This window comes from Neofelis nebulosa, chromosome 9, assembly GCF_028018385.1.
Source record: "Neofelis nebulosa isolate mNeoNeb1 chromosome 9, mNeoNeb1.pri, whole genome shotgun sequence".
NCBI lineage: Eukaryota > Metazoa > Chordata > Mammalia > Carnivora > Felidae > Neofelis > Neofelis nebulosa.
This window is the reverse complement of record NC_080790.1, coordinates 32,374,572-32,398,844: the sequence shown is the minus strand read 5'-3', so window position 1 is coordinate 32,398,844 and position 24,273 is coordinate 32,374,572. Positions and strand designations below refer to the sequence as shown.

Here is a 24,273-nt window from a genome sequence, read left to right as displayed (position 1 = left end):
GATTTCATGGTAGTTTAAGATAGTAATTGGATTTCAGTATTTCCTGGTACCCTGATGGTTTGGGACAGTAGTTGACAGCTTGTTTAAGAGAATAACAGTTCTGGGAAGAGAGCCATAGGTTACTGAAATACTATTAATTCCATTTATTATTTCTATAATATGAAATGGAGTTTTATAAATTATGTATTTTGAATGGTACCATAAATCAAATTAAAAGGCAACTCAAAACTGGTTATAAAATACATGTAGCATGGATGGACATTGCCATTTCTCTGTGTTTAACAATTCTTTTTTAATGTTTGTTTCTATTTAAGAGAGAGAGAGAGAGAGAGAGAGAGAAAGAGCGCAAGCAGGGGAGGGGCAGAGAAAGAGGGAGACACAGAATCCGAATCCAGGCTCTGAGCCATCAGCACAGAGCCCAGTGCGAGGCTCGAACTCACTAACCATGAGATCATGACCTGAGCTTAAGTCGGATGCTTAACCAACTAAGCCACCCAGGCACCTCTCTCTGTGTTTAAAATAGAATGGAAGCAGGAATGTTTATGAGTGAAGTACCCATAAGATGGACATGGGAAATCGTACTTCTTTCCCATAATCTAAGTTTAAATTTTCTTTCTGGCCATAGAACATTGTGTGTGCATGTGTGTGCGTGCATGTGGTTAAAAAATACCAAACCAAACAAAAACCCCACAGATTTAGCTTCTTAACAAATTTTTAAGTGTATAGTACAGCATTAACTATAAGCACAATGTTGTACAGCAGATCTCTAGAACGTTTTCATCTTGCATGATTAAAACTCTATACCTGTTGGGGTGCCTGGACAGCTCAGTTAGTGGAGTGTCTTACTCTTGATTTTGGCTCGGGTCATGATCTCAGAGTTGTGCAATCGAGCCCCATATTGGGCTCCATGCTGAATGTGGAGCCTGCTTAAAATTCTCTTTCTCTCTCCCTCTCCTCTACCCTACTCATGCTCACTCTCTCTAAGAAAAATAAATACAAATAAATAAATAAATACCCAGAAGTTGTATTGCTGGATCATATGGTAGCTCTGTTTTTTCCTTTTGTGAGGAACCTGTTTCCTGTTTTCCGTAGCAGCTGCATCATTTTACATTCCTATCAACAGTTTACAAGTGTTCAGATTTCTCTACATTCTCACCAACCTTTCTTTCCTTTTCTTTTTCCTTTTCTATTCTCCCTCCCTGTCTTTCTTTTCTCTTTTTCTTTTTTCTTTTTATTTCTTTCTGTTTCTCTTTCCTTCTCTTTCTCTCTTTCGATAATGGTCATCCCAACAGCTGTGAGTTGATATCTCTTTGTGGCTTTGATTTGCATTTCCTTGATGCTTAATGGTGTTGAGCATTTTTCATGTATCTGTGGGCCATTTGTACATATTTTTTAGAGAAATATCTATTCAAGTCCTTTGCCCATTTTTTAATCAGGGTGTTTTGGTTTTTTGGAATGTTTTGCTTTTCATTTATGGGAGTTCCATATGTATTATGGATATTAACCCCTTATCAGATACCTGGCTTACAAATATTTTCTCCCATTCTGTAGTTTGCATTTTCACTCTGTTGATTGTTTTCTTTGCTGTGCAAGAAGTTTTTTAGTTTGATGTAGTCCCACTTGTCTATTTTTGCCTTTGTTGCTTGTTCTTTTTGTGTCATATCCAAGAAATCGTTGCCAAGACCAGTGTTATGAAGTTTTCCCCCAATGTTTTCTTGTAGAAGTTTTACATTTTCAGGTCTTGAGTTTAAGTCTTTAATCCATTTTGAGTTGCTTTTTGTGTATGGTGTAAGATAAGGGTCCAATTTCATTTTTCTGCATGTGGATATCCAGTTTTTCCAGCGCCATTTATTGGAGAGATTATTCTATCCCCATTCAGTAGTCGTCATGCCCTTGTTGAAAATCAGTTGACCATACATGTGTGGGTTTATTTCTGGGCTGTCTGTTTTGTTCCATTGGTCTATATGTTTGTGTTTATGCCAGTACTGCCCTATTTTAATTACTATAGCTTTGTAGCATGTTTGAAATCAAGAAATGTGAGGTCTCCAGCTTGGTTCTTTTTTCTCATGATTGTTTTGGATATTCAGGATCCTTTGTGGTTGTTTTATATGACTTTTAGGGTTGTGTTTTTCTATTTTGCAAAACTAAACAAAAAAGCCACTGGATTTCTATAAGGATTGCGTTGAATCTGTAGATCACTTTGGCTAGTATGGACACTTTAACAATATAAAGTCTTCCAGTCTATAATATGGACTTTATTTGTGTCTTTAGTTTTTAGTATACAAGCCTTCCACCTCATTGGTTAAGTTTATTTCCAACTATTTTATTCTTTTTGATGAGATTGTAATTGAGGTTTTTCTTGATTTTCTTTTTGGATTATTTATTGCTCCAGTATGTAGACACAACTAATTTTTGTATGTTAATTTTATATTCTGCAATGTTGCTGAATTTTTTAATGCTTATAGTTGTCTGTTTTTTGGAGTCTTTAGGGTTTTTTACTTATAAGATCATGTCATCTGCAAACAGATAGTTTTACTTATTCCTTTCCAATTTGGATGCTTTTTATTTCTTTTCCTTATCACTCTGGCAGAAGACATTTAACATGATCCAGGGTAGACAAAGAATCAAAAAAAAAGGTGAGAATTCTTCTGGACATATCCATTCTTAAATAAGAGCTACTTATTTTAAAGTAATACCAATTACAAAATGGTTCTCCCATGTTTTTCTTTTCTGATGAATATAATTTTAAATTTTTTTATGTTCAGAAAAAGATTTGGTTGGTATTTTGGTTGGTGTATTACATTAATTCAGGGATTAATTCAAGAGACAGTTGCCATCTTTACTATAATAAAGTCTTCTCTTCGAAAGTGAAGTGTCTTTCCATTCTTTAAAAATGTTTATTTATTTTGAGGCCGGTAAGGGGAGCAGATAGAGAATCCCAAGCAGGCTCCAGGCTGGCAACGCTGAGCCTGACACAGGGCTTGAACCCCTGAACCGCGAGATCATGGCCTGCGCCAAAATCAGGAGTCAGACGCTTAATTGACCGAGCCACCCAGGCACCCCATCTTTCCATTTGTTTAGATCTTTTATCTCCCAAAATACTTTATTTATGGCCTACACATTTTGATGCTTATCCTTAGATATATAATTTGATTTGATGTATTCTAATTTGTTAATTTAAGCATTTTAAAAAATTGTTTCTGGTTGTTTTTTCAGTTGATTTTTATTTGCTTGCTTTCTGGGAACATATCATATATACTAATAATGAGAATTTTGTATTTTTACTATTTATCCACCTATTTTTTTCTGTTGTGGATTTCAGTTTCTTAGTACTTCTAGAATAATTCATTGACTCATTCATATTCAGTGCCCCTATTATGTGTTAGGAGACACAGTGACTAAGTAGACATATAGTATGTTAGATATGGCAAGTGCTACAGAGAAAAACTAAGGGCAGTAATGTACTGTAAGAGCACTTGTAGAGTTGTGATTGTGGGTTGCTATTTTGTATAGGGGTATCAGAGAAGGTCTCACCTTGAAGGCAACAGATGAGTAGAGCCTTGAAAGAAGTGAGGAAGCAAGCCGTCTGGGTTAAGAGAGCCCTTTAGGTAGTCTGGCTACCTAAATAGAATAGAAGGTATAAAGAAGGTGTAAAGGCTGAGAGTCAGGAGCTCATTTATGCTATTCAGGGAAAAAAGCAAGGGAGACAGTGTGGCTGAAGCCGAGTGAAGGGGGAGAATAGTAGGAGAAATAATGTAAAATTACAAATAACAAATCATACTGGGAGATAATAGTAACGAACATTTGTGAAGCCTCGTTCTAAGCATTGAAGTATTCTTTCATCTAATCCTTCCAATAAGAGAATTAGAGGGAGACACTGTTATATCCATTTTATGAGGAACCTGAATTCAGAAAAAGAATATGAATGAATTTGCCCAAGATCATACAGCCAGAAAGCTGTGAAATCAGGTTTCATAAATCAGTATTTTGATTCCAAAGTACATGTCCCTAATTATGACACTGTGCTAAACATGGTGAGTCCAATAGCAAAGTATAGATTTGATGTTATAGAAATAAAGGAATTACTTAAGGTTTGAGTTTAAACTATTATAGTTATTATAGTACAGATTTCACGTCCCCTGCAAGTTTCTTAAAGTCAAGGAAAGTATTGTTCATTTCTGGAACTCTACCTATAGTTTCTAAGCACATTCTCACTTGTATCATATTTGCTGCTCAGTGTATGGTGGTTGTTGAATGTATTCTCAAGAAACACCATCTAAAGAGAATAACTGGGGGCACCTGGGTGTCTCAGTCAGTTGAGCATCTGTTGATTTGGGCTCAGGTCATGATCACAGGGTCATGGGGTTGAGCCCTACCTACATCGGGCTCCAGACTGAGCACGGAGCCTGCGTAAGATTCTCTCCCTCTCTCTCTCTGCCCCTCTCCCCCTTAAAAAAAAAAAAAAAAAAAAAAAAAACAAAAAAAAAAAACTACTCATCTTTATCCAACTGTAAAGTGTTAGGTATTTTTACAAACGATATATATATATATATATAATATATATATAATTTCACAAATGTATATATGTACAGGTATGTATGTATATATATACACATATATGTGCGTATATGTACATATACACACACACACAAACACCTCATTACAGAGTTCTACACTAGAAGGTAAATCGTATCTATAACAAGTTGAGAAAACTTGTTTTTGAAATCTTAAAAAAATGATAATTAAAAGTATTTTAAATTCTAACTTGCTGTGTTAAATAACTGTTGATAATGCAGAGAATTACTTTATTATAATGACACTTGTCAAGACATTTCCGGAAAACCATCACAACTTATTAGGATTGTGAAGATGTCAAACACTTAGAAGAAAGACATAAAGATGACTGAAGGAAAATAAGAAAACAAAGAAACAAAATAGGATACAGGAAACAAAATAAGAACACCAAGGGAAATTGAGGATGCCTTGTAAACTTGTGTTTACTTCACAGGGGGCAGAACTAGGGAAATAGAATACACAGTTTACAGATAGACTAAGACTTGGTTCTTTGAAGACACGAACATACTTGTCTCTTGGTTCACTTCTCAATGCAAGATAATCCTTAAATTTTCCTGGTTTGATTTTCAGATAAACTGTACTTCCATTTAGTGTGAAGGGACATGCCAACTGCCTTCATATAACGACTTGGATGGAATTAGATCCATAAGCTGTTACACAGACCAAAGGACATTGCTACCTCTTAACCAATAGTTCCATTTTTTTCATGGTTTTTTTTTTTTTTTGCATTTATTTATTTTATTTTATTTATTTTTAATATAACTTATTGTCAAATTGGTTTCCATACAACACCCACTGCTCATCCCAGCAGGTGCCCTCCTCAATGCCCATCACCCACTTTCCTCTTTCCCCCACCCCCCATCAACCCTCAAATGGATAAAGAAGATATGGTTTATATATACAATGGAATACTACTTGGCAATGAGAAAGAATGAAATCTGGCCATTTGTAGCAACGTGGATGGAACTGGAGAGTATTATGCTAAGTGAAATAGTTCCATTTTGACAGTTTCACAATATTTTTCTGAACAACAATATTTGTATAATTATATTACTGAATTCTTATTACAGTTGTATAAAAAAGTAAGTAGTTTATTAATTCAAAATGCTTGTGTTAATGTACTTTATAAAACATACACAGTTGACACCAGTGAAAATAACGAGACATACCAAAAAAGCAGTTAGTTGGATATTTGACTTAAGTATTATTTTGTCAAAGAAAAAGTAAAGAATTTTATGAAATTTTGGAAATACAGTGATTGTCAGTTTGTATCTAAAAGGCAAGGAGGTATTAGGGATTCTGTGTTTTCTTGTAGTTTTCAGGGAAAGACCCACCTCCATGGCATTGAAATCTCCTCGTTTGTTCTCACACATCTGACTAAATATAGCTGTTTACAGGAAAGCATTGTATACCAAATAGAAATGTCTATAATCTGGTTCATTGTTATCTGTCATTGTATCTGTTCTTTATTAAATGGAAGAACTGAGTCTTTTTTTGTTAAAAAAAAAAAAAAGTTTGTTAAAACTCTAAAACATTTGTGAAGCACCTACTACAGTTTGGACAACGTTTTTCATAAATGGATGGTAATAATTCTATCAGCTTAGAATAATGTTGACTACTGTAATAACTAAACTACAACATATGAATGGCTTAACATAATCAAGTTTATGTAATAGTTCAGTGCAGATGTTCAAGTTGTTGGATGACTTTCTTCCTTTTAGTGACTCAGGGACCCAGACTTCTTGCAATTCCTGGGGCCTCACAGTGTCATGTAGTTTGCTGATAGGGAAATAAATCGTGCAACAAGGACACATTACTTTTGCTCAGTTTCCATTGGCAAGAACTAGTCCTTAGGCGCATCAGTGTTCACTGTGAAGGAAATGTCATCTTTGACTAGATGATTGTCTCTCACCAGTAACTTCTACACTGCGGAAGGAGTACACAGATTGAGAATGGCTAGCCAGCTCTGCCACAGTAATAATGTTGATAGTAATAATGTGTTAATTTCCTGTGGCTGCTGTAACAACTTACTACCAAACTTGATGGCTTGAAAAGCACACCTTTTTCTCTTAGAGTTCTGGAATTCTGAAATCCAGAGTGTGTTTCACTGAGTCAAGAGCCAAGTGTCAACAGGGCTGCACTCTCTCTGGAGACTCTAAGGGAGAATCTCTTTGCTTGCCTTTTCCAGCTTCTAGAGCCATATTCCTTGCACTCCTTAATTCTTGGCCTCTTCCTTCATCTTCAAAGCATAGCAACTTGCTTCTTGGCCTTCTTATAGTCAAGTCTCCCTCTTCTTCCCTCTTACAAGGACACTTGTGATTCCATTTAGATGATCCAGAGAATTCAGGGTAATTTCCCCATCTCAAGATCCTTAATTTCATCACACTTGTAAAAACCCTTTTGCCGTATACGGTCATATTGACAAGTTTTAGGGATTAGGACCCTTCTAGGGCCATTATTCAGCCTCCTGCAAATAGTTAACATTTATTGAACACAATGTGCGTCATGTTTATGTAGAGAAATTTTCATGTTCTTAGTTTCTCTTTTTCTACCTGTTTATTCATGATCCGGTCTACTTACAGGTTTGCCTGTTTTTCTCAGTTATGGTTTTCTTTTCTTTTCTTCTCTTCTCTTCTCCTTTTCTTTTCTTTTCTTTTCTTTTCTTTTCTTTTCGTTTCGTTTCTTTTCTTTCTTCTCCCTTCTCCCTTCTCCCTTCTCCCTTCTCCCTTCTCCCTTCTCCCTTCTCCCTTCTCCCTTCTCCCTTCTCCCTTCTCCCTTTTCCCTTTTCCTTGTCTTTTCTTTCTCTGCCATTTTTTGGAAAATATATTCCTTACTTCAGTGTCTAAAAATTTTACATAAAATCCTAGACTCTCAGAATTGGAAAGAATCTGTAGAAATTGTCTGGTATAACCATCCCAGTCTATAGTATCCAATTAAGTGTGCTAGGATTTGGGATGGGGGTGCCTGTTAATTTATTCTTTGAAATATAGTTCTCTGGAGCTTTGATGAAAGCGCTTTAAATCTACTGTAAGGCTTCTTTGGATTACTGCTGCATTAAACTCTGTTTTCTTTTTTTTCCTACCCAAATCACCCTTTTTCAGTTACCTTTAAAAATCGAATTGTGCATTTTTTTTACTCCCCCCCCCCCAAAAATGTTGAATTTAACTCGGCCATTCTCCTAAGCACATAGAAATGACTTGATAAGAAAAAAGGAAGCATTTTGGGTTTAACACCAGTTTCTGGGAAAGAGGGTAGTTGAAGACTTAAAGCCATTCACAGGTTTTTGTAAAACATGAGAGTAGCAAATAAGCAATTAATTATATAAAACATGGTAATAACTGGTTGAAATTAAACCAAAAGCAGCATTCTTGATTTAGTGTCAGCTTGTAGAGGAATTATGTGGTATTACAGATTCATTCAGGCAACAGTTCTATTGATCACATATTAGTTGCTATGGATACAAAGATGACTAAGACATAATCTTGTTCCAGAGGATGTGATATTCTAGTGAGAACGTAGACATGCACTGATGCAGTGTCATAAGGGCTATGATATGTGCAAAGATCACCATAGAAGATGTGATACAGTTGTGAGTAACAGAAACCACAACTCAGGGTAGCTTAAACAATACAAACAGGGAATTTATTGATCACGTGCAGGTATATCTGAAGCTTACAGAGTCAGATGAGGCTAGCTGCGGTGGCTCAGGCAAGCCTTCTTCCTTCCCCTGTTTTCCTGTTTCTCCTCAGTGCTTTCTACAGATCAACTTTATTCTAAAGCTATCTCCCTTTGAGGTTGTAGAATGACTACCACCAGAACAACAGCTGTTATCCTCTGACCATCAAACTAGATCAACTTTGATCTCCTGTAAGCCCTTCACTGCTTTGGGGAAATGCGTAATTGAGAGGCAGGTGAAAAAGCAAAATTTAGAACTTTCAAAGTATTTAATATGTGCCTGAAATTTGGTATTAGTTTTATTTGGCTTTATTATTTCTAATTAGATTTTTAATTTATTGTTGCAAATTGGATTTTTCTTAATATGATGAATATCAGGAATTCTTAATGATGGGGAATAAAGTCAGAAGAGAATCCTAGTTCAGTGATTTTCTTCTGAAAATTTGGAAGCATAAGTTTTCTGTTCTCCCTTTGGAGATCTTTGATTTTGTATTTACTTCATTGCAGAAATTAAGAATCTGACATACTGCCTTTTGTCTTTTATTTCTTCCCTTGTAACTGGGACAGTAGAGTGGGTTTTGACATTGGGTTCAAATGGTTCATGGCTAGGCTACTTCAAGTCTCAATTAGGTTTACAGTAGGAAACTGCCAAGGCAAGAAATGTCAGGGCTTGCCATAATGACCTCATACTTACAGTTTGAGCTGTAATTTAGGGAATCTGTTTCTTACTTTGCCACTAATATACATTGAAAATGAGGCTGTTCATAGTATATAAAGCTTTTAAAAACTCAAAGTAGTGCAAAGCTACTTTCATGTAGATGTAAGGACTACCATTTGTTCCTTCTACCTGGTCCCTGGTTCACCACATTTGCATTCACTGCAGTTCTCTTTCTATCACAAGTGTTCATTCAGGAGCCATACCATGCAACACTGCTATAGGATTGCCAGATCTTATTTTGGAGAATTTGGGCAAGAAGGGAGTAGAAGGAGATTATTTGCTAATAGTCTGACCAGGCTAAATACAATTCCATTCTGCATCCGAATATGGCTGGAACAAGGCAGTTGAATATAGGAGAAGCCTGTGTATGTGGGCCATCTGGTAACCCAGTGCTGCTAGAGGGTGGCTCTCTCAGCCAAGAGCCTGTGGAAGTATATTTGACACTCTTGGTGCATAAGGGTTCCTGCCCTAACTTAAAAAGAACTACTTCCTTGTGCTATCATTATAGTAAATGTTATTTGGTAATAAAGGAAAAAAGCTGTGTATGTTTTCTAGTGAATTATATGATGATTATGTCCAGTGTGTAATAGTAATAATAACAAATGTTTATATAGCACTTACTCTGTACCAGGCACCATTCTAAGCATTGTACGCAAATTAGCCCATTTAATTTTTCCAACAGTCTTAGGACAAATTATTACTATTTTTATCCCCATTTTGCAGAGGAAGAAATTGGCACAGGTCAAGTAACTTGCTCAAATTAATACAGCTTAGTAAGGGACAGAGTTAGTATTTGAATCTAGATAGTCTGGGACCTGAGTTCACACTTTTAATCACTGTACTTTTTGTTAACTAAAGACTGAAAGTGTAATTAAATATAACATCAGTAACATTATTATGTTTTGAAACAAATTGACATTTTGAAACTTACCTACTAAATATTCGACATGCTTGTTTTTTATTCTAGGAGAAGATTTTGCAGTTGTACAGCAAGAAATTATTATGATGAAAGACTGTAAACACCCAAATATTGTTGCTTATTTTGGAAGCTATCTCAGGTACATTTTTGTTTCCCATCACCTAATACATTTAACAAAATAAAGTTAGCTCTAATAGCATGCTTTGTAGTTTTCTTCATGCTTTGAAGATAGGATATTTTTGTGTGAATGAAATTTTTATTTCTGACCTGTTTATGTTCATTCTGTAATCAGTATCATAGTCTGATTTGTCTCTTGTACTCTTGGGAATTCTGGATGTGGTTTCAGTGAAGAAACTCGCAAGTAAAAATGAACTTTTATGGTTAATCTTTGCGTGGTAGACCAAAGATCTAAATATGCCATTCTGTTGCCCCTTACTCACAGACTTGGGTATATTTAGAAAGTCAGGAGCATCTCTAATTGCTAGGTTTTTATTAGAAACTTTTTCTTTCTTTTATGCTTCTAGCTCAGGGTATTGCATCATCCCTTCCCTTCATTTTGTCCAAAGGACTAGGAACTATAATTATTTCACTAACTTCTTATTTTCCCAGGTTGTAAAGTAAACTTACACTGTGAATTGCAGTCTCTTGCTTTGGTCTGGCAGGACCACGCTGGGTTCCCCAGGTCATAGTCCATAGGGGTTGACCTCAAGGTCAAATCCTGTTTTTCCATTTACTTCTCTTTGCAGTTGTGAGCTGAACTCTGTGACTGACTTGTTTTTAAGGTTCCTTCCAAAAGGAGGATTGACGAATGTTCTCTTCCTTATGTATTAAAAAACCCTTAATGTTTTATTCTGGTGGATGTACTGTGGGATATATAAGGAAGTAGCTTATCACAGCTTCCATTGTCATATGACCCAGGTATTAAAAAAACACTTCTCTCCTGATGTAGGCACAGCATATGGAAAAGACAGGGCAGTTCTGCCCCCCTCTTTCCAGCTTGCGAAAAGCCAACCAAACCAGCTCTTCTTGATTCTAACCACTCTTGAACGGTTTTGATTGCCCCATCTTCATTAAGGTTGAAGAGTAGGTTTAGTGGAGATGTTAGTTTATGTAGGGACAGATACTACGACCAGGTCAATGACTATTATATATTTTGAATGAGTTCTATAACAGCCAATTTAAAACCACTTTAATGGTAAGTGGTTCAAATAATACCTAACACAATTTCTGGTTCAGTTTTTATTTTATGGACAGACCCAACACAGACAATTACTCTATCAGGTCAAAGAAACAATCTCTTAAAACTCAGTTAAGTTTGTGATAAAAATAATTGATTGCTGCTAATACGTTAAAATCATCACTTCAGGACAATTCGTTTTATTACTGTTGCTCCTAACAAAATGACCTACTTATACTCAATTGGGAGAAGCATCACAAAATACTTTTCCCCCCAAGGGCAAACAGGTCTTTGGTCTAAGAGTTTTTCTCGAACATGGTCTGAGTCGTCAGGAACTATGGGACCATTCAAAGGCTAACCTATTATTCTGGGATAGCCCCATCCATTTATATGGCACCTTGGTCTTTCTGCCATCAAGACAATAGCATCTTTGGTGGTTAAGAGTTCTGGAGTGAGATTGTTTGGATTGGTTGAGTCCTGACTCCATCATTTATTAACTGTGTGCCTCACAGCAAATTACTTAACTACTCTGAGCCTCCATTTCCTCATCTATAAAATAGGAATAATAATAATAGATACAAGATGTGATAGCTACAAGAATAATGAGTAAACACATGTAGTGTTTCCAACAGTGATTAAAATAAAATAAATGCTCCATAAACATTAACTCCTATTAACTACTACTATTGCTGCTGTTACTATTACTATTTCTTAACTATTTTTAAGTGTTATCATGTTAGTGCCTCATTTGATCTTTTCAGCAACACTGTTACCAGTATTTCTCTATGGTAGATACTATTTCCATTTTACAAATAAGATGCTTGAGAGAGTTCAACATCAAGTAATTAGTTTACAGTCCAATTTCAAGTTATTGACAGTAAGGTTCTACATTCTTTCTGTAATATTGTGTTCATAGATCACATGACTTTTGACTTAGCCCTTTTGCCTCCTTGCCAAAAGAGCTGACCAAATAAACTTCCACCCCCACTCCCTCAGGTCCCTCCCATTGCCCCCCAAAAATCCTAACACTAAACTGGACATTTGACTGTGTTACTTAGGCAAGAGTCTTCCCACACAGGTTAGGCAGCAAAACATTTGTTCTTGTTACCCCCAAAAGGTGAATTACTTATGAGTTTGTATCCAGTTTTGTTTATAAATCTTGGCTTTGGCTTGCAGCAAAATAGTGCAACTCTTTAGTAACATGTCCATTAACCTTCACTTTTAGACACGGTACAGGAGAGAGCCAGTTAGATTATGCTTAACAAAAATTGTATTTACTTTAAAATTTTAGGAAATGTGTATTCTGACTATATGTTGAATATCTTTTCTTTTTGAATTTTATTTATTTATTTTGAGAGAGAGAGTGTGGGGGTGGGGGTGGTCAGAGAGAGAGAATCCCAAGCAGGGTCCATGCTGTCCGTGCAGAGACCCAGGGCTCTATCTCCGGAACAGTGAGATGATGGCCTGAGCCCAAATCAAGAGTTGGACGCTTAACTGACTGAGCCACCCAGGCTCATGTTTTGTGTATAGCTAGATGAAATTTTTAAAGGGGTTCTTTGAATCCAAATATAAGAATACAAAGAGCAAAGTTGCCCCAAAACCAAAGTAAAACAGACAACATTAGAGTCATTTTTTTCAGTAGAGCTACCTGTGTTAGTGGAGTTGTATGATCTAATGTAAGAAACACTGGTTTAAGTAGATGATTTTATTCTGTAGCTGGCATAGCTGATGAAAGTGATAGAAAAGCAAATGTAGTATAACATAGAACAGCAATTAATCTTCTCTTTCTCTGCCTCTTTTTTTCTATAGAGATTTTCCCCTTCTTCCCTAATTAAAGTCCAGACTCAGTGAAATACTAATGATTAGACTTGCAGGATGTTAGAGCTGGAAGGGACTAAGAGATCTTGTCACTAGTCCCACTCTTTTTACTGATGAGAAAGTGGGGTGCTGGATCAGTGACTTCGTTAGGTCATCCAACTACTCATTGTTGGTGGTGGACTTAAACCAGATACCAGGTATGTACAGGTACCTGGTTGGCTATCTTTTTGGTATTCTATAGTACTCAGCCTAGGAAGGCCAGATTTAGTCTTAAAGGGAACATGGTTTCTTGGATTTCTTCTCATTATTGAATGATTTTACAAAAGGCAGGGAGCTTATTTTTTAAAACTTGATACAAACCCCCTAAAATGCGTACTGTTCTTAGCAACTTTCTTCCTTGTATTTTATTGCCATTATAGCCTATTACAACAAATTTAGACCAAAGTAATGAGGAAATTGAGCTAATGTGGTTTTACCATTAGTAAATTTCCCCTTCAGGGAATCAGCCTTATCCTATGAATTTACTGAATAGATGACCAGCATGTAATTAAGTTCAGAAGCCTGTTTTATAACAGGGTAGCCATCCTCATTTCCTGAAGAAATACAGAAACGGAGCTGCTAAAAAACAGAGTATCTTATGTTATTCTTAATAGGACATTCTCTGTTCCTCTCTTCAATATCGTTAAAAGTCTGTGTTTATTAAGTACTTAAGTACATATACTGTACAATGAGAACTGGATGGACAAAACTTCTCTCTGAAGTTTAAAAAAGTAAATAGTCCTGATTTGGTGTAGATTTTTATTTGTATATTTGCGTGTGTTCCTAAAACAACAGAGTTAAGTAATCATAGACCTATTCTTTAATCCTAGTAGAGCTTAACTATTGCTTCTTTTAAGTAAATAATGACTCTTTAGGTTCCTTCTAAGCATTCCTAGCCCAGCATATCCTTTCATAATATATTTTAAAAATTGAGATACTTCTCTCCAGTTTGAACTCTTAAAGTTGAGGTTGAAAAACAGCAAATGTTCCTCAAAAAATAAGCCAATAGATTAGATCCATACAGTAAAAAATACTAATTTGGATCAGAGATTTTAAACCTTTGAAATCAAGAATACTAGTTTCAATGAGCATAATTTATCACATAATAATAACATATTTGTAAATCACCACCATTAACAAAGTGTTTTTACATTTCTTTGGATGTATAGAGTGCTGTATTGGGTTCTAGATATGCGAAGACAGATAAAACATAATCCTTGCCTTTAAGGAGTTTATAATCTAATAGAAGAAATACTCATGAGCAAATAATTGCAACATAGTATGCTAGGTACAATAATAATTTCCACATAAGATGCAAAGTGTAAAGACGGTAGAAAATCTGATTTTGTCAGAGTAAGGGAATCAGAGAAAGCTGTGTGAATGATATGATTCCTAAATGTTGGGTGTTAAAGTGTTAGTAGGCATTTACTGTAGCATCTAATGTGTGGAGAAAATTATAACTTCTGGCAAAGGAAATGCATGCGTGAAAATACCATGAACTACTCAGGAGGCAACTAATAGTTTCATACTAGAGCTTAAAGGGTAAGTGTGTAGTTGCAGTAGGTAAGGCCATGGAGATTTGGCAAAGAAAGGCATCTTTTATCCCTTAATTAGGACCTGTAGGTATTGAGCATACTTGTTAAAGGTTTGAACACAGAGTAGTGTATCTGTGACGGATGGACCTGGTGTGTGGGGGATTGAGACAGTGAGGATGTTCGTTTTATTACAGTGTGAATGTCGTAACCCAGGAAGGAGATGTTTGTCCCTTGAGTTATATCGAACTGGAAGAAATTTTTTTCTAGAGCTAGAGGTGGGACTGGGGAGGGAACTTAACAACTGGAAATGCTTTTTTGAATGCTCACACTCTGGAAATAAAGATTATCGTTAAGTTCATTTTAATTTGTACCTAGCTACCCTCTTTTTTAAAAAAAGGAAACTTTTAATTTTGGAATGTATTAGATTTACATAAAAGTTGCAAAGATAGTACGAAGAGTTCTGTCAGTATTCCCTATTGCTAACATCTTACATAATCATGGTACATTCTTCAAAACTAAGAAAATAAAAATTGGTACCATACTATTAGCCAAACTAAGGTACTTCCTATTAATTTCACCAGTTTTCCACTAATGTTCCTATTTTGTTTTTAGTTTTCTAGTTACACTGATACAAACATTTGTTTCCTTTGAGTGCAACCAGATTAGTAGTAACAGCAGTTACTTCACATGCTGGCTAGGGTCGTTAGCAATGTCCTGGCCTCTACTGGATGCCAGTAACACCTTCCCAGTTAGGACAACCCGAAATGTCTTTGATAAGCCAAATATGCCTTTGGGGACAAAATCACCCCCGTTGAGAACCACTGCTTTAGGAAGAAAATTTGGTGGAACTCTCTTATGAGATGCCTCCTTATACCAGAATTGCTAGGGTGTTTTCTAGGAACATTAGTTCTGAGGGATGCTAGTACCTGATTTGAAAACAAGGGGTCTATGGAAAAAATAATTTGGGGAAGTAGCGAACTAAACAAAATTAAAGAAGTTTTCTTTCTTTTTCCTCTTCCCTCTCTCCTCTGCTTTTTTTAAAATCCCATTCTTCCTCCTACCCTTTCTCCACTTCCTAACTTCCTCCATCCCCATTCTTCCTTTCTTCCGTCTCTTCCTTCTCCTCTCTCCACCTGTTCCTCCTTCCCTTCTCCCAGCTACCCTTGCCTCACTGCATGATTTCTCAGAGCCTTTAACATATCCGTGGCATTGTTAATTTCCAAGAGAAGACTATAGTATGTGACATTCCTAAAACTGGTTTAACTGCACATTGATTTTTTTTTTATGGGAAGCATACTTCACATAGGATTGCTGTCTGCTCACCCATTCTTTGGAAATTAGTAGGTTGAACTGGGGTTGTTAGGTATAACTATAGAGAAATAGGTCAGCTTGTATCCCCGAATGCAAAACTACCCCTCATTGTTAAAGGGGAAGTAGATAGATGAATTACCTATAACTTTTTGGAATGCGATAAATTTTGTCTGTTTCAAAATGCACCAAAATATTTTAAATTCAGTTCACATTAAATAAAGTTATCCTATATTAAACAACTAGCAGTTTATTAAACTTTTTATTTTTCACATTGAAAGTTATGATTAGGAGTTGAATTATTTTGCTGAATATACTGGAGTAGTTATTGGGAAATGTTTTGTTCAGCAGGATAACCCACAGTTAAGTACAGGGATCAGCCGACTGCAGTATCGGGGCATGGCCAGCTGTCCCATCCCAGGGAGAATGATTTGGTATGCCAGTTTCTAGCAGACATTCTAGAGCTGTGGATTCTTGGTGATCTTGCTTACATTTTCTTTTACTTTTTAAATTATGTTATATTTGGGCAAAATATATAAATCCACAATGTTTAATCAGTTTTAAGTCAGTGATGTGTTACAAAGTGTGGGAAGATTGGGGTGCCTTGGGTGGCTAGTCAGTTAAGCACCCGTCTTCGGCTCAGGTCATGATCTGGCAGTTTGTGAGTTCAAGCCCTGCTTTGGGCTCTGTGCTGACAGCTCAGAGCCTGGAGCCTGCTTCAGATTCTGGGTGTCTCTCTCTCTCTCTCTCTCTCTCTCTCTCTCTCTCTCTCTCTCTCTGTTCCTTCCCAGCTCCCGTTCTGTACCTCCCTTCCCTTTCCCTCTCTCTCTCTCAAAAATAAAGATTAAAAAAAAATTTTTTTAAGTATGTTTTAGAAATTGTAAGATTTTTAGCTCAGTGAAATAATTATTAGAATGTTAATTCCTATATGCTCTAGTAAACATTGAACTAGAAGATTAAAATTTCCCTCCCTTTACTTATTTTTCTATTCCTTATAGAAAGAAAACTTTATAGAATAAGAGAAAAGAATTACAAGAAAATTTATAGTGATACCTTGAGTATTTACCTTGGTGGTTAATTGTTTCAATTCAGATATCTAGGGACAAAGATTTTAGTATTTATTGGCCTGCATGAAATGGGCCAAGTGAGTCAGGTTCTTTCCTATTAGGCAGATGGCTTGGTAAATGACCAAAAAAGTAGATGCAGATTTGTCTTCGCAAGAGTGGCATTCATGGAACAGATGGAAGTACTTTTTCTAAAAGATTCTGAATATTCAACCTTTCTGATAATACCAGACTTAACTAAATATATTTTAGACATCTTAAAAAGTAAAGTATATATATAGTATATATAGTATATATAGTTTTTAAATCATTATTTATTTTCCTTTGTAAGTTTGGAAAGTAATTTTACGTAGAATGACTAGAAAATTGTTTTAAGCAGGATTGGGAAGGGGGATAGACCAGCGTCAAATAGAGGATGGTGTAATACTGAAATATGTAAGAAAGTGGAGAACTAATTTCTTTTGTCCCTTTTCTCTACCGAGGAGAATTGTTTTCCAATTGGAAAGGGTAGGAAACTCATTATGAAGAAGGGGTTGAAGCAGGAGTTAGATGAGGAGATAATTGTAGAGCAGCTAGATACTTTAAATGAATCTGAGCTTTGAGACTTATATAAAAATTATATCTAATTACAGTGAAAAGTTATCAGATGGGATTGTTATCCACTATCAGTGAGTGTCTTTTGACAGATAGAAGAGGTACCAAAAGATTAGTAGTCAGCAATGACCAATTTGCAAAGGAAAGGAAAAGGAAGTTTCTGGAAAATTGTAAACCTTGATGTCCATCATCAGCCCCAGCAGACCTCTAGAATAAATTATTAATCAGATAATTAGTGAACATTCATAAGAAAGAAGTGGTGATTACCGTGACTTTAGTAAGAAGTCATCAGTCCCATCTCTCTCTCTTTTTTAAATGTTTATTTTGAGAGGGAGTATGAGCAGGGGAGGGGCAGAGAGGGAGGACAGAGGATCTGAAGCAGGTTCCAAGCTGACAGCACAGAGCCCAATGCGGGGCTCAGACTCACAAACCATGAGATCACGACCTGAGCTGAAGTCTGATGCTTAACCAACTGAGCCACCCAGGTGCCCCTCTTTTTTTTCCCCCCTTAAAAAAGAAAATGCCAATTTTATGTGTTTATAGCGTCACTGAGTTCCAGGAGCAACTTAAGGTGACTTACAAAAATAGACAACAAGATGAATTATAACAAAAGGAATAGAAAATAGCTTACATTTATTGGGCTTATATTCTGGGCCCTTTTCTAAGCAGTTTACATGTTACTTTATTCTGAGCAGACCCAGAACAACCATTCACCCAGTTTTTCTAAGATATGTCAGAACCCCTGCTACTTGTCCTGTAAATGCTTGTGTCAGGTATTTTACATGAAAGATTCATTTAGGACAGATGTGAAAATATTTTAGAGCAGTGGTTCCCAAACATTTTGCTATTAGAACCCCTTTTATTTTACACTCTGAAAACTTACTGAGTACCACAAAGAGCTTTTGTTTATGTGAGATTTAACAAATAAGGACAAAGTCCTATGCATAGTTTTAATGAACCAGATAAACAAATGTGAACCTGGAGAATCATCTGACTCCTTTTTAACATGAAAAAGATCCAGAGGTTTTAGTTAACTTCAAACTGAAAATCAGAGGTTTTAGAGCAGTTGCTAAGAACCTGAAGATAGCCTTTAGCCCAGTTAATAGAAATATAAGTGTTCAAATAAAGGAGATAATTGTTGATTCTCAAGGGTAATTAGACTTCTCCCTGTGTAGCAATCACCAGCCATAAATGCCTTCATCCTTTTGGATAAGACATCCATCTGCCAGCCCCGGGCATGTGTTCTGATAATTAGTAAAACCAGACCACTGGGCAGCTAGCTCATACTTTACCATCCACTGTCATGCCTCAGTTTCATTGGTCTGTGGACCACCTGTGAATTTTAGATACTAGAGTGACTTCAGATTTCTTCTTCTGGTCCTCACTATGTCAGCTTTGCCTCTAAAATCATGGTATTTTTTTCACTGTGTACTGATGTTCATGCTCGAATCCTTGTGTTCCCTGTTACATGCTGCATGGTGCATCGTACTCAACCAAGTCCACTCTCCTTGTAGGTCTGGTTAATTTCTCACCACCACCATGTGTGATCTATGTGTGATAACAACTCCACTTTTTTAATGTTTATTTATTTTAGAGACAGAGCACGGGTGGGGTCAGGGCAGAGAGAGGGGGAGACAGAATCTGAAACAGGCTCCAGGCTCTGAGCTGTCAGCACAGAGCCCAACACAGGGCTGAAACCCACGAACCATGAGATTGTGACCTGAGCCGAAGTCAGACACTCAACCAGCTGAGCCACCCAGGCGCCCCGGCAACTCCACTTTTTATGCAACACTTAGAATAGTACTTGATTCTGGATGCTACATTTTAAAAGACACTGACAAAGTAGAGACCATCCAGATGAAGGTAACTGAACTGAGGAGTTTATAAACCAAGCATTGTTTTAGTGTCACCCCACCTATTCTAGCTTCCTTTCCTGCCATTGTCTCTTCAGGTAGTCTGCGTTTGATTCACATTAAATTACCCATAGTCTTTCTTTCAAATTTTCATTCTCTGAGCAGGCCCCTTCCTTGTCTCTCGGTGATGAATTCCTACTTTAACTTCAAGACACAACAAATGATATCTCCTCCCTAAAATTTCCCTTGACTTTCCTAGATATTCTTACCTCTGGGTTCTCACAGAATGTTATTCATGCCTGGATTGTGTACTTAATCAAATTACAGTCTAATCCAGGGATCAGCACACCTTTTCTGTAAAGAACCATATGGTAGATATTTTAGGCTTTGTCTGTTTCTCTGTCACAGCTACTCAATTACGCTGCTTTAGTACAAAAGTAGCCATAAGTGAGTGTCACTGTGTTTCAATCAAACTTTATATGGACACTAAAATTTGAACTTTGTATAATTGTCATGTGTCAAGAAAAATTCTTCTTTTGATTTTTGCCCCCATCCATTTAAAAATATAAAAACCGAAGCAGTAAAGAGTATCCAATGGAAAAAAGACAGTCTCTTCAGCAAATGGTACTCGAAGAACTGGACAGCGACATGCCGAAGAATAAAACTAGACCACTTTCTTACCCGTAACACAAAAATTAATTCAAAATGGATGAAAGACCTAAATGTGAGACAAGAAACCATCAAAATCCTACAGAAGAAAACAGGCAGCAACCTCTTTGACTTCGGCCATAGCAACTTCTTACTTGACATGTCTCCAGAGGCAAGGGAAATAAAAGCAAAAATGAACTATTGGGACCTCATCAAGATAAAAAGCTTCTGCACAGCATAGAAAACAGCCAACAAAACTAAAAGGCAACCAACAGAATGGGAGAAGATATTTGCAAATGACATATCGTATAAAGGGTTAGTATCCAAAATCTATAAAGAACTTAGCAAACTCAACACCAAATAATCCAATGAGGAAATGGGCAAAATTCAGGAATTGACACTTTTCCAAAGAGGACATCCAGGTGGCTAACAGATACATGAAAAGATGCTCAACATCACTCATCAGCAGGCAAATACAAATCAAAATCACAATGAGATACCACCTCACAGTTGTCAGAATGGCTAACGTTAACAACTCAGGCAACATCAGATGTTGGCGAGGATGAGGAGAAAGGGAAACCCTTTTGCACTGTTGGTGGAAATGCAAACTGGTGCAGCCATTCTGGAAAACAGTGTGGAGGTTCCTCAAAAAATTAAAAGTAGAACTACCCTACGACCCAGCATTGCACCAATAGGTATTTATCCAAAGGCTACAAAAATGCCTATTTGAAGGAGCACATGCACCCCAATGTTTATGGCAGTGCTGTCAACAGTAGCCAAAGTATGGAAAGAGGCCAAATGTCCATTGGCTGATGAATGGATAAAGAAGATGTTTGTGTGTACACACACACACACACACACACACACACACACACACACACACAGGAATATTACTTGGCCATCAAAAAATGAAATCTTGCCATTTGCAACAGCATGGATGGAAGTAGAGTGTATTATGCTAAGCGAAATAAGTCATGGGAAGACAAATACATGATTTCACTCATGTGGAATTTGAGAAACTTAACAGATGAACATAGGGGAAGGGGAGGAAAAATAAGATAAAAACGGAGAGGGAGGCAAACCATAGGAGACTCTTAAATACAGAGAACAAACTGAGGGTTGCTGGAGGAGAGGTGGGTGGGGGATGGGTTAAATGGGTGATGGGCATTAAGGAGGGCATATGTTGGGATGAGTACTGGGTGTCTGTCATATGTAAGAGATGAATCACTGGTTTCTACTCCTGAAGCTAAGACTGCGCTGTATGTTAACTAACTTGAATTTAAATTAAAACACGCACATATATATACACACATATATTCATATACATACATATAGATGTGTGTGTGTATACACATAAACCATTCTTAGTTCCTGGGCTGTACAAATCAGACAGTAGGCTAGATTCGGCCCACTGGCCAGAGTTGCTGACTCTTGATCTAATCAATTTGTTTATTTTTTTCAGTCACTCTTGTATTCATTCATTTATGAAATACTCATTTGCTGGCTCTTCTAAGCACTGTGAATGCAGTGGGGAGAGAGACAGACATGTTAAAGTAGAATCTTCTGTGTTCAACTGAGCTTGCTGGGTTCAGAGACTTTCTATTCCATCTCTGCCCCCTGAGAATAGTATATTTCCTGGTACATTTTGAGATGAAGTTGTGAATGATTGAACAAGGAATAAGCTATTAAATCTTTGCTAATTATTTCTCTTGTGACTGTGATTATGATATCTTAATTGAGTGTGAGAGGGAAATGCTATGTAAAGACAGGTAAGTGATAAATTTTAACAGATTGTTTTGGAAAGACCTTTGTTTACTAGATGTGATGGTAAAATTTGCATTTTGTCTGTTTTGTTGATGATAGCACTATTAATGTGATATGCTTTGAGATGTATTGCCATTCTGTGATGAATCTTCTACATAGTTTTTGGTCTGAGCATTTTAATTAACATTTAACTTCTATAATACTGTCTTGGGGTAGGTAGGTAAACTGGGAGGGGGAGGGAAAGTTTTTAACTAGAGGGAATTTCGTTTGGATGTGTCTGACATTTTTATATCCTACAAATGGTCTATTTTAAGGGTTAAAACCTTGGATTGAATTATAACAACACATTATATTAATTCTTTTACTCATAGAGATTAACTAGCTTTTTTTCTTAGCACGTTGAATTTATGTGGTTTTTCAAGGTTATAGCATACAACCTTAAAATACTTGTTACCTCAGATCATTTTCATCATGAAAATGTGATACATGTTTATATTCTCTTTATAGGCGAGATAAACTTTGGATATGCATGGAGTTTTGTGGAGGTGGCTCTTTACAGGATATTTATCATGGTAAGACAAAAGTTATGTTTTATAGAGATTAAGTAGAGTTTCTTAAAATATAGTTATTATATTAAAGCATTAATGTTTTCAGGAGAGAAAACTAATGTTTTATTAGTATTTAGATATATAAAAGAATGTAAGATATATATGGATGAAAGGAGCATTTGCTTTATAAGTTACAAAATTATATGCAGTTGAATTCGTTGCTATTTCTAAAGAAGACATATTATATATAGTTTCAGGGGGCCTGGGTGGTTCAGTTGGTTAAGTATCCAACTCTGGATTTCGGCTCAGGCCATGATCTCATAGTTCGTGGGATCGAGCCCTGCATGGGGCTCTGCACTGACAGTGTGGAGCCTGCTTGGAATGCTCTCTCTCCCTCGCTCAGCCACTCCCCTGCTCATGCTATCTCTCTCTCTCTCTCTCAAAATAAATAAACAAAATTTCAAACTCAAGCTTGTAAAAAAACATAAAAAAGGCCTTAATGGTTAACGCTAAGCCAAAAGAATATCTAGTTAATACACGCGTGGTATTAATACAAAGATCATTGATTTGCTCTTGTGTATTCAAGAAGCATCAATTAAATTGTTTACTTTTTAAAAATACTAGATTCTGGGGTATTAAAAATTATTAAAACTTTTTGGAGTGCCTTCGTGGCTCAGTTGGTTAAGCGTCCGACTTCAGCTCAGGTCATGATCTCACTGTTGGTGAGTTCGAGCCCCATGTCAGGCTTTGTGCTAACAGCTCAGAGCCTGGAGCCTCCTTTGGATTCTGTGTCTCCCTCTCTCTCTGCACCTCCCACATTCGCATTCTGTCTCTGTCTCTCAGAAATAAATAAACATTAATAAAAATGTTTAAAAATTATTAAAACTTTTTTATTGAGATTTCAGTGGAGTATGTAAGAAAGACTTGTAAAGTAAAATAACAGCGTTTACTGTCTTTTCTTTCTCTCCCTGTCCTGTTCTGTTTCTGTTAATGGGTTATTGTCACAAGCTGCAGAGTTTATTCTTTTACTAGAGATGTGCTTTTTAAAGATTAATGTAAAGTAATGTCTTAATAAGTCAGATGCCAATTTTATGAGAAAATATTTTGGAAAAGGTTTGCATTTTTCTTTATATGGGATTTTGGCTCAGATTTTCCCGTTAGGGCCTCTTAAGTAATTTTGAAGGCTGAATGTAATAAAACAGATGTTAAAAGACTATTTGGGTAGGAATTTTACTGTCTCCATCTCACTTCACTTTACTGTATCTTCTTGGTATAGATTTTACTTTTACCATAAAGATTGACGTAATAGTATTTTAAAGTACTGCTAACTACAGTTGGAATAGGAAAAAGGAAATGATAGATTTTCTGGAATTGTTTTTGAAGGCTTAATGAGGAAAATGGGTTTTCAATTGATGCATAAACTTTGGGTAGAAAGAAGAGGTGCAAGTACATTCTAAGAGGTGAAACAGCAGTATGGTGATGTGAAGGTGTGACAGGTAACATCACTCTTATTGGTGTGGGGGGTGTATTTGGGGGATGGGGTCAGATATGGAGAGACTTGAAAGCCAGATGGAAGAACATGAGAACATTTCTGCTTTATGAAAAGTTCTTTCTTTTCTGAGTATATTTTGTATTAAGTACAACTGTTCTTTATATGTGAGAAACCTTTTTATTAATGACATTTTGATTTCAAAGATTCAGTGAAAAGTGAGATGTATGTGGCATTATTTTGCATTGTAGAACACACAGTATTTCTGGAAGCTTGTGATTTCTTCCGAAGTCACAAAGCTATTTCCCTTTTTGTTGTCTTAATTTGGACTAATTTGTCTATTTTTTCTCATACTTACTCATTTAATTTCCTTCATCCTAAAGTTCTGTACTAGGTCTTCTAGTGGTTGAACTCTCAGTGTTTGACCCTTACCCTTCACTTGTCGTGTAAGAGGCATAGACAGATATTTGCTGTCAGCATTGTCTTCTAGCTTTTATAGTTTTTCTATAGTATCTTCTTCTGTCACTATACATTGATCCTTTTCAGGCA

At 36.4% G+C, this 24,273-nt stretch overlaps 1 protein-coding gene across 6 annotated transcripts in view; it reads left to right on the top strand.

Annotated features, from left to right (window-relative positions):
• MAP4K3 (mitogen-activated protein kinase kinase kinase kinase 3) overlaps nt 1–24,273 on the top strand; it is a 209,286-nt gene that overhangs the window by 96,820 nt on the left and 88,193 nt on the right. For 5 of the 6 annotated variants that reach the window (XR_009248374.1, XR_009248373.1, XR_009248375.1 and 2 more), the window contains exons 3-4: nt 9,936–10,026; nt 22,195–22,259. Coding sequence is in view for 3 of the 6 variants with exons in the window: in XM_058683127.1 (XP_058539110.1) it covers nt 9,936–10,026; nt 22,195–22,259 (156 nt within the window). In the remaining 3 variants the exon portion in view is untranslated. The remainder of the gene's footprint in view (nt 1–9,935; nt 10,027–22,194; nt 22,260–24,273) is intronic. The other variant, XM_058683128.1, reaches the window with a different exon arrangement.